We start from the raw sequence: 14,331 nt of genomic DNA on the forward strand, positions 1-14,331 counted from the left end.
GAACCACTAAACTCTGTGCTCGCACTTGGCCATGAGTCCCGATCCCGGGCTCACATGTCTTCATCCCAAACCAGCCAAAAGGATGCAATAAACCTGCTCAATTGATCGATGCGCTGGCGCTAGCAGACCTTGAGCAAGGGAGCTCAGACAGCTTTGGGGGGTTGGGACAAGGTTTTAGTGGACCCGCGCATTGGGCTGACGACTGGTCTAGGTCCTTAACGGTGCGTCCAGATGCTGGTCCCCAGTGGGATTGCTACGGGACGTGTTCGGAAAATGTCCACGGCCAAGTTCCTGAGCTCGTGTCTGCGGACTGCGGTGGTGGTGGTGATGCGCGAGTGGGCCATCATGGTGACGTCATCACTCTCGCTTTATTTCTGCCTGGCCGCGAGTCAATTCAACAGGGCATGGCACCATTCATTGCGATTACCACAATCCAAGTCGTCAATATTGTTAGGTAAACCTAGGGAACGTGCCATGGAAGCTTCGCAATGGAGGGTAGACGGAATAGTTAGTGTGTACTATTCCCCAGGAGATTTTTTAGCTAATACTCCGAACCTAGTATATACTCCAAGCAGCTCTTCCCCAACAAAGCCATAAATACTCATACATGATCTTTTCATTCATCTTGACGTTTCAGCTGAAATTGAGATCGCATCTTGTTCTATAGGCCTCGCTAAGTGTGCGCAATGAAACCAACAGAACCAACAACCACATTCAGACACCAACAGATTTAGAAGAAGTAAATATCGTCAACAATTAATTGAGTCGGAATGTAGACGCCTCCGGCCACTTGCTGCTGGCTTTCTCAGCATAAGCAGTCTTTGCGTCCTGGTTGCTCCCCCAGTTGCCGAGGAGGTCTAGACCAGCAAGGGCTGTCTCAAGTGACACAATGTCTGCATCCAGGGTGGCAGTAAGCTCCTTCTCGTTCTCTGCTTTGGTATCAGGCTTCAGAAGCTGCTGGCAGGTAAGGTAAGCATGTTTGTGAGGGATGCTGTTCTCGTGTGCAGAGAGGAAAGATTTGTTCCACTCGTCAAGGTTCTGTGCCTTGGGAAGGAGTGCCTCAAACTCAGTGTCGACAACTTCCGCGACCTGGGCTGGGAGAGGCTCAGCGAGCTTATTCAAAGCTTGGCGGAATTGGAGCAGCTGAACGTGGAGTGTGGGGTTGGACGCATCGATGGAGTGGGCCGCTGTGAGACACTTGAGCGCAAGTGCATATTTGCCTAGAGGAGTGATTAATCAGTCTTATGCTCACGTGAAGTTTGTGCAACCAGCCAACTTACCCCTTCGAAGGTGTACCTCGAAGCCAAGGCATTGAGCCTCAATGTTCTTGGGGCAGAGCTCCAGCAAGGGCGTGAGGAATTTCAGCGCCTCCTCAAGCGGCTTTTGTGTCTCGGCAAGCCTGTTGCCAAGGGGGTCAGGATCCTCTTTCTTGACTTCTCCGTCCGCGCTCTTGGGGTTCGCGAGAGCCTTTCTAGCAGCCTCTCGTTTCTCCTGCTCGAGCTTCTCCAGCCGCTGCTGCTCCTTCTTAGCCTTCTTCAGAGCCTTCTTACGCTCAGCATCGTCTCCATTAGTGCCGTTGACTTCAAGGAGGGGTCCAAGAGCCAAGTCCGGTTGGTCATGAAGCATTAAATAGGCCTTGACGGCGGAAAGTGCAGCGCGACCGTAGAAAGGGTGCTCGCGCAGACGGTCCTCCCAGCGGACCATGTCAACATAAGCACGGATCATACCCTTCCGCAGGGAGAAGCTGTGGAAGTCGAACTGATCCTCATGCCACACGTCGAAGATGTTGTAGACGGCGTGGAATCGCTTGAGGGCAAGACCGAGCTTCTTCTGGCGCAAGTACGCCTCACCATCTTCCGTCAGGTACCACACACATTGCATTTCATGAAGGTCGCCGAGAGCGCCACCGAAAGTCTCGTTTCGCGTGAATTTGCTCATATTTTCGAGACCCTTGTCGTTCTGGTTATTGCGCAGTTGGTACTTGGCAGCCTTCGAGTTGATGTGGCGGTCCTTTTCGTCCATCTGTCTAGCTTTCTCCATCTCTTCCGCTGCCTTCTCCAGGTTTCCGTAATGCTTCCATACCCTGGCCTTGGTCATCTGGTACTCTACTGCCTTGGGCGATAGCTCGAGGGCCTTATCGACGTTCTGAAGAGCCTTGGAAAGATCGCGGCTAAGGTGGTAGTTGTAGTGCTGTGCGAGGAAGTAGTATGCGGAGGAGAGGAATTCGGTATTGTCGCCGTCGGTCGAACCGTTAGACGGAGGCGTTGAAACGTAGCCCTCGACCAGCTCTTGTACTGTATCGCGCTTGCTAGAGTTGGTGTAGAGGAGTTTGATGTTGGCGAAGAGAGAGGGCACACCCTTCTTGAGCATGCGCTGCAGGTAGACATCGGCGGCCTGCTTGAAGTCATCGCCTTCTAAGAAGTCCAAGGGGATTCTGCGGGGAGCATCACCACGAGGGTTCTTCTCCGCCCAGGAGTCGTACAGTTCCTTGAGAGCCTTATGGTCGTCGCTGGAAATACCCTTGGCCTTGATAAGACAGTCATAGTAAAGAGAGTTCTCCGGATTTCGCTCCAGAAGAGCAGTGTAGGCAGCGGCGGCCTCTTCCTTCTTGTCAAGACGGAGAAGGTAGTCCGACTTCATCTCCATCACAGCGAGGACATCCGAGCAGCGGTATCCGTTGGCCTCGAGATGTTCCAGTGCCTTCTCAAGGTTCCCTGACTCGGCGATGATCATGTTCTTGTACAATGTCGCCTCAGAGTGTTCCATATCTGACACAGGCGGTGGGGTCTTCAGCGTCTCCTCGTATGTCGTCAGCACCTTTTCAGCCTCCTCGAGGTCACCGGAGAGGTGGTGTGCGATAGCAAGAGCAGTCCAGTTCTGTCGGAAGGCGGGTCGAGCCTGCAGCATACCGCTTCTGCTCTGTATGTAACCCTGGTAATCCCGCATCTGCATCTGGAGGAGGGCGAGGTCGCGCTGGATGGGCTGGGAATCCGGCTCGATCCGCAGGGCAAACCGGTATGCCTTGATGGCCTCCTCGTAGTTCTTCTCCGCGCGATAGAGCAAGCCGTACACGTGCCAGCAGATATGCGACTTCATGTCGTTCTTCAGAGCTTCCTTGGCCAAGGCGAAGGCCTCCTGCTGTTCACCTTGATTGCTCATGATCAGAGCCTTCATCGCTAACGTGTCGCCATGGTTGGGGTTTTTTCGAAGAACCTGATCAGCCGTTTTGATGCCTGGAGTGATTCGAGAAAAGCAAAGTCTCACAGTTAGCCTTTTACGTCGGCCCGCATGAAACATCGTCGACCAGCGTGGTCAATTCGGCAGGGCATTGGTAGGAACTCACCCTTTTTGTACTGCTTGTTCTCGTAGTGGCGGACCACCTGTCGGAACAGGGAGGCATCCTTCGAGCTCAATTGCTGCGGCATGGTGGGCGTTGCAGACCTGTCGGCGGAGTTTTGTTGGAGTTGGGCGAGGGAGAGGCTTGAAGTGCGCGGGGGAAGAAAAGCGGAAACGAGGAGCTGGCCCGGAGCAGCAATCAGGCGATAAGCTCAGCGCCGCGGCCAAACGAACCCACCTACAGCGTTCTCTCAGTGTACTCGACAGCCCTGGCCCATGCTGCTTTCTTCAAGCCACCTGCTGGACGCCTAATGCGGTTGTTCTTCATGCTTTCTCAGGTCACTGATACTTTCTCGAGGACAGGGCCCGAAGCGATCACCTATCCGATCGACGTGCAACCACACCCCTGCCCACGCCAATAGCGACTCGACCTGAAGAAGTATTAGAGGGAGCGTCCATGCCACCACTCAGCACGTTCGATGATACCTAAACATGAAACACATTGGGAGAGTCAAAATACCCCAGGGCCGCCTGGGTAGTGTTGCAGCAGCCCAGCAAGGGTGGAATCTGTGTATGACAGAAGAGTTATTCGGGTGATATGCACCTCGCCTCAAAAAATCTATCTACCGGTGATCTGGTTTGGCGCAGAAATAGTTTGTCTCCTGGACGCCTGGGTTACACCATTTCTCCATCTTCTGCAGAACAGTTGAACCGGCCAGTCAAACCCCAACCGCACATCTTTTATGAAGATCACACCGACCGGCCCCATATCCGTGCAGCAGCTCTGTCCATGAACTGGCAGTCAGGAACATCTAGTTGCGCGACAGGTGAAGATGGTACGGCCATGTTTTCAACGATTGATGCTGAATCCATTGCACCCTCGGGGTGCACAGACAAACAAGTTGGGACAGCCTGCTTCCATTTTTCAGAATCTATAAACGAATGAACTTCTTCGGAAACGACTTTAATCGCACAATGCGCCGTCGATCATCAGTCCGCTTGCTATCCCCGAGGTTTATACATAAATAACCTAGTGTGCACAGACCTGGGCTGCACCAAACTAATGCCGATTATATCACTTTGAACTAGGTTTGAAGTGCCTTATGCGAGGGTTTGTTTATGGCTTCGGAAATGAACTCCGGATACTCTGTATTGATCTTCGTTCCACGGCCAGCATCAACTTCGAAATCCTTTTGATTGTCTCGCAGATCATGGTGATATCCAGTGACCCAAGCTGCAGCATGGTCTGGTTCAAGAGCCGTACATTTGAGTGGAGTTTGGGTCCAGATAGTCTTATATATAAGTACATTAGATACAGAATTTGAGATCACGCTTTTCATGAGCACGCAGACCCCATTCTCAAAAAGAACGATCTCTAATCACCGCTGGCTCCTCTCCCGCCACCGATTAAGCGCCTCCTCCCAACTAGAAGAAGCATCACCACCCCCCCCCACACCTCTCAAGCACAAGCCCCCAAGTCCTCGCCCGAATAATTTCCTCCACACTCCTCTGATTCCTGACCAGATTCGCCAAACTCTCCGTCCGCGCCTCCCTCGGAAAGAACCTCGCACTATACGGATCCAATCGCTCATCCACAACGCGCTCCCGATCCCGCGCCGACTCCGTCTGCCTCAGGAGCAAATCCGGGTCCTCGGGATCCGGACTCGTCGCGACACCAGCGCAGTACGTAAGAACATCGGAACGCGTCTGCCATGACGGGAAAAGGACCTTGTCCTTGAAGTTCTGGCAGGCGACGGGGTCTATCGTCTTATGGGCGGGGGAGTCGGTTTGGCGGATGGAGGTGGAGGAGGGGTCGAAGCCGGCGCGGGCGGGCGTTACGAGGGCGTTGAGGTTCTGCGTTATGGAGTCGTCGATTGTGCTGCGGGAGAGGGTGAGAAAGTCTGTTTGAATATATCAATTAGACCATGTTTCTTGTGGGTGCGTAGATAGGGTTCGGAGTAAATGGTAAGGGTACCTCTCAGTAACCGCTCGTTGAAGCAGAACTGCGGACTCAGTGTTGGAGCCAGTGTTGACGATGCTCGTTCCATCTTCCGGCTGTTGGGCTCCGCGCTCCCCGGTCTCTGCTCCTCTTTCGCTGCTGTGTCCCAGAACCAAGCCAGATTGAGAAGCTTAGGTAGGTAGTTGGGGTATGAAGAGAGCTTGAAAGCTGGTGGTTGTTGGGATGGAAGAAGAGCACTGCGCTCAACTGTATGATATTTTGTTAGGAAGACTGGTGGTGATTATCTAGAGCTCAAGAAGCTATTCTGAACCTGGTCGAATGACAAAATGGATATCTAGTTCTCCGGAGAAGCACCGGATGTCATCAAGCCACCAGCTTATCACTATCTAAGTGGCACGTGACTTCGTGACCCCGTCAACGCGTATAGCTCCAGCTCGTGTTTGCAAGCTGACATCAAACAATTCACTTTCATAAAATTCTCTCATCCTCGATAACTGTTTCTATAGCTCCAGCTTCAGATACAACAGAAACAATGCCCGAGCTAGCCGAAATTCACCGCATCGTGCACTTCATCCGGCAGCACCTAGTCGGGAAGACACTAAGCAAGGTATCAACACAACACGACGACATAATCTACGGCAAAGTGGGCACCAGCGCAGCTGAATTCCAAAAGGCCACTGAAGGCAAAAAGGTGACAGGCGCAGGACAGCAGGGGAAATACTTTTGGATCACGATGTCCTCGCCCCCACATGCCGTCATGCATTTCGGTATGGCCGGCTGGCTGAAGATCCGCGATGCAGATACGTACTATTACCGCACAGACAAGCCAGAGGATAAGCAGTGGCCGCCAAAGTATTGGAAGTTTCTGCTGGAGACGGATGGTGATCCGAAGACCGAGGCGGCGTTTGTTGATTTCCGCAGACTGGCTAGGATTAGGCTGGTTGATTGTCCGGCTGACGAGATACGCAAGTACACTCCTCTAAAAGAGAATGGACCAGACCCGGTTGTTGATAAAGAGGTTGTCACTGAAGAGTGGCTGGGTGGAAAGTTGAAGAGCAAAAAGGTGCCTACCAAAGCGCTTCTCCTCGACCAGGCGGTTATTAGTGGGATTGGGAATTGGATGGGGTTAGTCTGCGACGATTACGTATAGTATGGTAACTGACTAGACCAGGGACGAAATCTTATATCACGCAAAAATCCACCCGGAACAATACAGCCACACGTTGACAGATGATCAGATCAAGGAGCTTCACTCGTCTCTTCACTATGTTTGTTCCACCTCCACAGAAGTATTGGCAGATTCCGACCAATTCCCGGAACACTGGCTGTTCAAACATCGATGGGGCAAGGGAAAGAAGAACAAGCCCTCTGTTCTACCGAATGGAGAGAAAATCACATTCCTCACTGTTGGTGGTAGGACCAGCGCGGTGGTTCCTAGCGTGCAAAAGAAGACTGGACCCGTGGCAGGCGATGTGAAAGAGGAAGATGAGAGTAGTGATGAGCGCGAAGCCAAGCGAAAACGAACGGCGACTAAGAAAGAGGCACCCAGCACGAAGAAAGCAGACTCGAAAAAGCAGAGCAAGCAGCCGGCCAGGGTCGAAGAAGATGAGAGCAGTGATGAGCACGAAACCAAACGAAAACGAACAGTAATTAAGAAAGAGGCACCCAGTACGAAGAACGCCGACTCGACAAAACAGAGCAAGCAGACTGCCATGGTCGAAGAAAATGAGAGTGTAAAGAAAGACAAGGCTAGGACTCAGACAACACGACGCTCGACACGGTTGAGGAAGTGAATGCCGTTTCGTCGAGAATTAATGAGAACTTGAAGCACACTCTTTCCATCTCAAACAGCTGAGTTGCCGATGTGGTTTTCAAACTTGGACACCGTCCAGCTCTTTGTGGAACACGTCATAGCACTTGTTATTGTCCTGCAACACAGCGAATACAATGTTGTCGAACCGTGCTCTAAACTCTGGCTCTTGTAAAACTTCGCGAAAAGCAATCGTCACTGCTTGACTTGGGTTCCCAAACACGCCAGCTCCTAGAGCCCCGAGCACAATGCTACGGTGCCCATTGTGCGCGCAAATGCGAAGGGCAATCCAAATTTTCTCATACATGAGATCCCAATCTTTGGCCTTTGCCCATGTGGGTGGGTTTGCCTTGCTGTCGACTTTCGGCTTGTAAATGGCCGCCACGCTGACGACGCTGACGACCGGGAAGTCCTGAGGATGATTGAAATCCATCAGAGGATACTCGCAATTGTAGTCCTTCGTCCCTCGAGTGCGGAAGATGATAACGGTCGGAGAATAGACGACCTGATAAGCTTTCCAAAGAAGAATTGCTTTTTGAGAGTCGCAATAAGGGTGCTCCGATAGCACAGGTCTTCCTCCTGGGCCAACGATCCATGTCTGTAGCCCCCGCCTGGTATAGAGTCGTTGGCCAAGTTCATCACACAAACCAGTTTCTTGTCTCCAGCTTTGGTGTTCTCCTTTGTGAGGTCAATGGCTATCTCATAGGCGTCGCGATCGATTACTTTCACTCTCGCAACTTGTGGGCGTAAGGGCGGGTATTTGTCTGGCAAGCATAGATATCCATCGGCTGGAGATTCCGGTCTCAGTTTGAGTACTCCCGGGATATATTTCTTCTCATTCGCCGTGAGAATTTTTATTCTCTCTGCTTTAGCCTGATCTGTTGTCAGAGTCTGCGGTTGGCGCAACATCGTGTGGCCTGGAGATGATTTGGGGGATTCTGTCACTTCTGTAGGAACAAGAACGGGGATGGTAAGGTGGAGTTGGATTTTGGTTGAGACTCGGAGTGGGTGTTCCTAAGAAACGCAGACCTGGTCAGTACTTGAGACCGAGCAACACCTGCTTCTGGACGACTCGAGCACGGTCTTTGTCGTGTGCAGTCTTTGTGCAGAGTAGAGCAGGTTTGGAGGGTGGCACCGCGCAAGACATGTTCCAACGTCCTGGAAGATATCCCTTTCTTTGTTTTGAAGCCTCGACGAGTAGCGACCGCAAGCGGAAGCCTTGACCTTGAAGAGCTTTAAAGCGTGTCAAGTAAATTGAAATCTGCGGAAGGCCATACATAACATTCTCTTGCCTTTGATATATATGCTGCCTGAGGCTATCGATGTGCCCTAAAACCGTCTTTGCGGGTCGAGGCCATGACGTAGCCGGGGAAGGTCTTCCACGATCTAATCGACTCCTGCAGGCACGCGAAGCTCTTCTTGATCCTCAAGCGTTCAACTACCGAACAACCATTTATATCCTCACTCATTTGTCAATTACCTGAGTTCCACACTGTGACACGAAGAAATGCTGCCACTCCTCCGCCCCAGATCCTCCTACAGACGACTCCTCGCCCTCCGACCCATTCCCCGAGCTTCCATCGCGCCGAGACCACAGTCAGCTTCCCATACACCCTCTTTGTCCGCAAGGGCCCAAGACCCAATTGAGTCTCCAACCGCTGGCACAAGGGCAATACACACCGGGCCGCTTCCACAAAAGGTTCCCAAGATATCCAACGAGCCAAAAGTCGACCTGGGCAAGTTCTTTGGGCCCTCGTTACCGGGCCGCGTCTACAGCTTCTGGTTCCAGCATGTTGCGGACGATCAGAGCCTGACGCTACCGAAGCCCGAGGACTTCAAGCCGTGGTTTACGAAGAATGCAGTCTTTGATTTGGAGTGTGCGTGAGTGTTTGGTTCCTTAATCCTTTAATCCTTGTTGCCTGGGATTCCTTCAATCGCTCAATCCTTCACTTTCTTATGATCCTTTAATCCCTCACTCCTCTATTCCTTCAATCCTGAATTGCAAGAACACCTCTTCAAGAAAACAAAACTAACCGCCCCAGAACGCAATTCAAACCAATCCTCGCAGCCCTCCACCAATCCAACCAAACGCACCCAGAACCCCAAAGCCCCAGCGAGACTCAACCCCCACCAGACTCCCGAATCACCTCTCAAGCCGAGACCATCCTCTCCCTCGTGAAACCCTCAACACCCCAAGTCTGGCTGGGCCTAATCCTCCTCCTCGACCAACTACCACGCAACTGTTACAGAGGCACAGAGGCCGCGCTGGTGTATACATTCTTCGACCCCATTGCGCGGGTCATTGCATCAAAAGCGCTGGAAGAGGGGATCCCGACCGCACCGGAGATCCGGTATAGACTTGCCCTAAGGCATTGGTTTTATCTGCCATTCATGCACTCGGAAAATCTGGGTCACCAGGAACTCGTGCTGAAGAGTTACCAAGAGATGGATGAGGATGTTCGTCAGCTCTTAGATGAGCAGTCGGCGAAGGGGCTAGGTGAGACCGAGCTAACTTGTCGCGATATCCTTGCGAGTAACAGGGAAGCTGTCGAAGCGAATCTAGCGTTGAATCTGAAGTTCCAAAAGGAGCATCATGATATCATTGCGCAGTTTGGGCGGTACCCATATCGAAATGCTGTGCTTGGGCGATCGACGACGCCAGAAGAAGAGAAGTTTCTCAAAGAGGCGAATATTTCTTTCGCCTAAAGCTCGTTGCCTCAACTGCACATACGCTATCTAAATACTCACAATATAGATGTACACATACAAACAATGAACCATATACTCTTATCTCCTCCAGACCATACACCCAGAAACGTATCCTCGCGGAGTCCCGTCATATGTCGATGTTGTTTCGAGTAGAGAAGATGAACTACGTGAAGAGCACAGCGGTTTACATTAAAGATGTATTTTATTAGATGTTGTGGAAATAATAATACGTTGCTTGGGCTATTATGTACAACCCCTGTCCTTAACCAACAAAGGCTGTGTGGGTGCGCATAGACTTATCACCAACCTATACATGGCGTTGACAAAAAGTTGTACAACAGGAAGTCCTTGTGAATGGGAGAATAAAGATACAGACGGAAAGATCCCTTTCCACCTCCACCAACAAGTCATGCACCAAATCACAGAATCCACAACGCGAGCAAACCAAGAAATCCCAAGCCAGCACTGAGCCGCAGTGTGCCTGCGCCATTGACCACTGGGGTTGGGGACACGGAGACTGATGGAGACCCGAGCAGGGTGGTTGAGCCCGCTACCACGTTAACAGAGCTGGTTGTCGGAGGGGCTAACGAGCGAGTTGGCAGCAATGAGCCCGAAGAGGATGTGGTCAGTGAGCTTGAAGTGATCTTAGTACTTTCGCTAACCACGACAACTGCAGTGCTGGTTGTCGGCAACAGAGTAGTCGGGAAAGAGCTGACCACAGTCGAGCTGCGTGCACTCTCACTGGCTACGGCCACTGCTGAGCTTTCCGTAGGCTGCGGCGCAACGGGGGAAGAGCTGATCCGAGTCGAGCTGCGTGCACTCTCACTAGCCACTGCCACCACCGAGCTGGTTGTAGGCTGCAACGTGACTGGGGAACTGATCGCAGGGCTCGAGCTTCGTGCACTTTCGCTAGCGACAATGATCTTTGAACTAGTTGTTGGCCGCAAGGTAGCCGGTGACGAAGAGACCAGGGGCTTTGAACTGCGTGCAGTCTCGCTGGCTACCACGGCCACGGGGATGGTTGTGGGCGTGGGGCTTAGCGGCGGTGTTGGCAGCAACGAAACAGTGGAGGAACTGATCAACGGAACTGAACTGCGTGCACTTTCGCTGGCCAGCACGGCTCCGGAGCTGGTTGTCCTCAGGGCTGTGGAAGAACCAAATAAAGGCGTCGAACTGCCCGCACTCTCGCTACCGAGTACTGCTGCCGAGTTAGATGGCGATGGCCTGGGCGACGCCTTCGACGTAAACGTGGAGGACGTGATTAGGGGAGTCGATGTAGTCTTTGCCCTTTCAGTAGAGCTAGTCACGGCCCTGCTCGTGGTAGGCGCGGGTGTAATCGACGTGGTCCTGTCATCGTCCTCTTCGTCCGGCACCACCTCATCCGCATCGTCATCTTCCTCAGACCAATCCGGAAGGGTAGTAGGCGCTGCACCTGCCACAGGTTCCGCGGTCACAGGCACACGCTGGTAATCCTCCAGGTAGCTTGGCTCGTATGGGGCCGTGCCGGTGTACTCTGGACAAGCGGGGTTGTCGTAGTTGTAGGGATCAAGGCCGCCGCCACAGGAAGGGACGTCGCAGATTTCACCGGTCTCGGGGACGTACCAGACAACGAAGTACTCGTCATGTTCGTTGACGATCTCGGTGAAGGTGCAACCTTCCAGGGTGGTTCGAGCATGAACGCTTCCCAGGAGGGACAGGGTGGAAATGAGAGGGACGGAGAGGACGGGGAATGAGGGCATCATATTGACGAGATCTCCGATGTGAGGTATGTGGTTAGGATATGTAGAGGGTCAAAAGAACGAGAACCCTAATAATCATGCACAGTAGAGCGAGTGACTGAGTTAGATCAATGAACGAATGGCTGGGCGATCAAATGAGCGAGATGGATGGAAGAGAGGGAATATAATCAAAAACAGGAGAAGTGGTGGTCGATGGAAGGAACATTCACTCGCAGGGAAGGGGTGGCCTCTGTGAAGAGCGTCCACCTGGTCCTTCTGTTTTCGGCACCTGCTGGTCCATCCTACGCGAACAGTAAGTATCGAGTAACAGTTCGACTCCCTATCAGTTCTCGCCATTATTACGTTGGTGAAGTCCACGGTCCGATTTGAATACATGCATTGGATCCCAATGGTGGATGGCGGTTAGAAGTGTCAAATAGATTTTCGGTATCACTCTATATCTATGCCCACGCAACCCATGCAATATACCAAATGCGAGACGTTATACAAAAGGGTATATATCAATCATAAAAGCATAACAATCACCCACTACCAGCCACCACCGATCTTCCCAGCAAGCTCCACAACCCGCGTAGTATCATTCGGTGCAGTTGGTTTGCCAACATCGCTCTCGACCTCGCGGTACGTTGTGTAGGCCAGCTTTGCGAGCGGAATGTCAGTCATAGCGGACCAGTGCTGCAGGGTCTTGTGAACCCTCTCTTCGTTCGCCGTAACTGGTGATGTCTGTGCATCCTCCATCACCTCATCCGTATCCGATTCTGCCGAATAGTAGGCTTCGTCCACGCGCGCAAGCCATGAGCGCTGCTCATGGGGTGACGGCTTCGAAGCCTCGGATGTCTCTGCAGCATCGTGTTGTGCGTTAAATTCTCTCGCATCTTCAATACGTATCTGACCTCCACCATTGGTACAACCGCCGGGGCATGCCATAACTTCCACGTAGGCGAAATCCATGTTTGACCCAGCAGCGGCTCCGTTTCGTGACATCGGTTGCCGTCGACCTCCAGCAGCTGCAGTCGGAGCTCTAGCTCCTGGGAGCCTAGAAACCCGTGCAGGCTTAAGCTTTCGGACAAGATTTTGGATATTTCTGAATCCATAATAACGGGCTGCTTTCAGGATTGGCTTTCCTGCAGGCGTCACCAGAGTGTACTCCACAACATCTGCGTTTCGACCCCGCTGAGTAACGATTTCGCTGCCCGGATTCCGCGCTTGGAAGGTCAAGAGCACGTTGTGGAGGTAGCCTCCCGACGTCCCAGCGGCCATTGTCTGTTTCGACAGGGAGTTTTTAGAGAAGAGAAAAGCGTCGAGTGCTGGATCTGGGAAGGGTGGACGAAGAGAGTCGGGAAGAGATTTCAAGGGCAGATTTGGCAGTGTGATGCCTCGAGCTGAAGCAAGGCTGAGAAGCTCGCGAGAAGTGATGACACAGTCAACGTCGCGAACAGGGATATGTGATCCGTCCGATGAGAGCCTATTCCAAGCGGCATCGGTCAATTCCTCCCGACTAGCCTCGAGCTTCTTATCGAAACACGGCATTATTGACAGATGCCAGATTCGAGAGGCAGGCACACCAAGCTTCTTGCTGAGAGCTGTCTTCAAGAGGGTACCCGCCAGAGCCTGGGGCGATTTCAGTCGAGATAAATGAGGAAGGATAAACGGGTGTGTCTTCTCAGCATAGCAGATCCAGCCTGGGCATGCTGATGAAAGTAGAGGTCGTTTGGGTGCCGTCGTGCCATCAGCAGTGACACCCGTCAATGACTCGCTGACTTCGTCCGCCGTCAAAACCAGAACGGCATCCCGTAGAGTATTTGTGTCGACCACCCAGTTGAAACCGCTGCCATGCTTGCCACCCGCTCTTAACCCGTTGGGTCCGCTGAGAAATTGCTGAATCATATGATTCGCCTCCTTCTCCGAAATACCGCATGTAGCTGCTAAGCTTGCGCGCACCTGGGGACTGACGCTAGCGACAAATATACGGCCATCATCTGTTGTTTGCCTGTTGTCTTCGACAATAGTCCCGTTCTCGCCACTCGCCAATCGAATCTCGGGGTGCGCATCGAGGGTGTTGAGAACCTCGTTATGAGACTGTAAAGAGATCAAGACCGCCTCAGCGGACGTGACACAGCCGGAGCATGCTAGGCAATCGGTGAGGGAGATTTGCGCGGTAGGTGGGTTTTCCGGTTGGACTTTGTCTTCTGTCGTAACTTCGTAGGCGTTCTGATAGCATCCAAATCAGTACTCATTCTTTGATGTGATGAATAGCTAATTCACCTCTGTGGACTGCTTCTGTGGAAGCGTCTCAACTGGCTTGATACAAGCAACACCCGGAGAGATGAAGTCGTTCAAGTCGTCTGCGGAGAGAATGGCGCTCATTGTGACAGCGGGGAAAACCCCTCGGGATAATGACTGGGATACACTCGTGCGGGGTCAAGTCGGTCCTGGCGCGAATGGGCTGCGGCTCGGTATAAGCGGTTATGGTAAGAAGAGTAGTAGAAAGTATAAGAGCCAGCAGATAGGTAGAAGAGGCGACGGGGTAAGGCAGAGATGGGGGGAAATATATGCTTTGTAATCTATTGTGGCGACGAGATCATATTTTGAAGCTCCGCGGGGAGACGATAAGCATCGGATGGATCCAAAGATTGCAAATCCCCGGCATCGGAGTGGATATGCTGTAAATGTGCACGTGACTCTTGCCCATAAGCATCAATTCCAGAGACACCATTTGTTCTGTCTATTGGAATTATCCAATGTTGCTTTTTCTATCTTGAAGTAGCCGTCCCAGT

General features: G+C 52.3%; 7 protein-coding genes across 7 annotated transcripts; 3 read left to right on the forward strand and 4 right to left on the reverse strand.

Annotated features, from left to right (window-relative positions):
* The first annotated feature begins 108 nt into the window (after positions 1–108).
* Positions 109–821, forward strand: BDW74DRAFT_999 (uncharacterized protein). Its single transcript, XM_073734260.1, has 2 exons — positions 109–507; positions 560–821. Exons 1-2 carry the CDS (start codon positions 232–234, stop codon positions 665–667), a joined length of 384 nt encoding a protein of 127 aa, XP_073589357.1. The 5' UTR covers positions 109–231; the 3' UTR covers positions 668–821.
* On the reverse strand, positions 477–3,449 carry BDW74DRAFT_988 (peptide alpha-N-acetyltransferase complex A subunit NAT1). Its single transcript, XM_073734242.1, has 3 exons — positions 3,344–3,449; positions 1,281–3,233; positions 477–1,220 (listed from the first exon to the last, which is right to left on the reverse strand). The coding sequence occupies exons 1-3, from the start codon at positions 3,423–3,425 to the stop codon at positions 757–759; spliced, it is 2,499 nt and encodes an 832-aa protein (XP_073589358.1). The 5' UTR covers positions 3,426–3,449; the 3' UTR covers positions 477–756.
* Positions 3,450–4,527: 1,078 nt separating this feature from the next.
* Positions 4,528–5,620, reverse strand: BDW74DRAFT_1013 (MIX23 family protein). Its single transcript, XM_073721493.1, has 2 exons — positions 5,312–5,620; positions 4,528–5,237 (listed from the first exon to the last, which is right to left on the reverse strand). The coding sequence occupies exons 1-2, from the start codon at positions 5,382–5,384 to the stop codon at positions 4,774–4,776; spliced, it is 537 nt and encodes a 178-aa protein (XP_073589359.1). The 5' UTR covers positions 5,385–5,620; the 3' UTR covers positions 4,528–4,773.
* A 161-nt stretch (positions 5,621–5,781) lies between these two features.
* BDW74DRAFT_141520 (putative formamidopyrimidine-DNA glycosylase) lies at positions 5,782–7,644 on the forward strand. The gene is made up of 2 exons (XM_073722566.1): positions 5,782–6,421; positions 6,468–7,644. Exons 1-2 carry the CDS (start codon positions 5,829–5,831, stop codon positions 7,087–7,089), a joined length of 1,215 nt encoding a protein of 404 aa, XP_073589360.1. The 5' UTR covers positions 5,782–5,828; the 3' UTR covers positions 7,090–7,644.
* BDW74DRAFT_172108 (uncharacterized protein) lies at positions 7,168–8,015 on the reverse strand (the record flags this gene model as incomplete). Its single annotated transcript, XM_073727444.1, has 2 exons — positions 7,168–7,704; positions 7,755–8,015. 2 exons carry the CDS (start codon positions 8,013–8,015, stop codon positions 7,168–7,170), a joined length of 798 nt encoding a protein of 265 aa, XP_073589361.1.
* A 480-nt stretch (positions 8,016–8,495) lies between these two features.
* On the forward strand, positions 8,496–9,901 carry BDW74DRAFT_141523 (DUF924 family protein). Its single transcript, XM_073722567.1, has 2 exons — positions 8,496–8,987; positions 9,149–9,901. Exons 1-2 carry the CDS (start codon positions 8,614–8,616, stop codon positions 9,810–9,812), a joined length of 1,038 nt encoding a protein of 345 aa, XP_073589362.1. The 5' UTR covers positions 8,496–8,613; the 3' UTR covers positions 9,813–9,901.
* A 2,067-nt stretch (positions 9,902–11,968) lies between these two features.
* Positions 11,969–14,200, reverse strand: nar1 (iron-sulfur cluster assembly protein NAR1). Its single transcript, XM_073722568.1, has 2 exons — positions 13,820–14,200; positions 11,969–13,765 (listed from the first exon to the last, which is right to left on the reverse strand). The coding sequence occupies exons 1-2, from the start codon at positions 13,919–13,921 to the stop codon at positions 12,083–12,085; spliced, it is 1,785 nt and encodes a 594-aa protein (XP_073589363.1). The 5' UTR covers positions 13,922–14,200; the 3' UTR covers positions 11,969–12,082.
* Positions 14,201–14,331: the final 131 nt, after the last annotated feature.

Source organism: Aspergillus multicolor, assembly GCF_047715735.1.
Source record: "Aspergillus multicolor strain CBS 133.54 unplaced genomic scaffold BDW74scaffold_1, whole genome shotgun sequence".
Classification (NCBI taxonomy): domain Eukaryota; kingdom Fungi; phylum Ascomycota; class Eurotiomycetes; order Eurotiales; family Aspergillaceae; genus Aspergillus; species Aspergillus multicolor.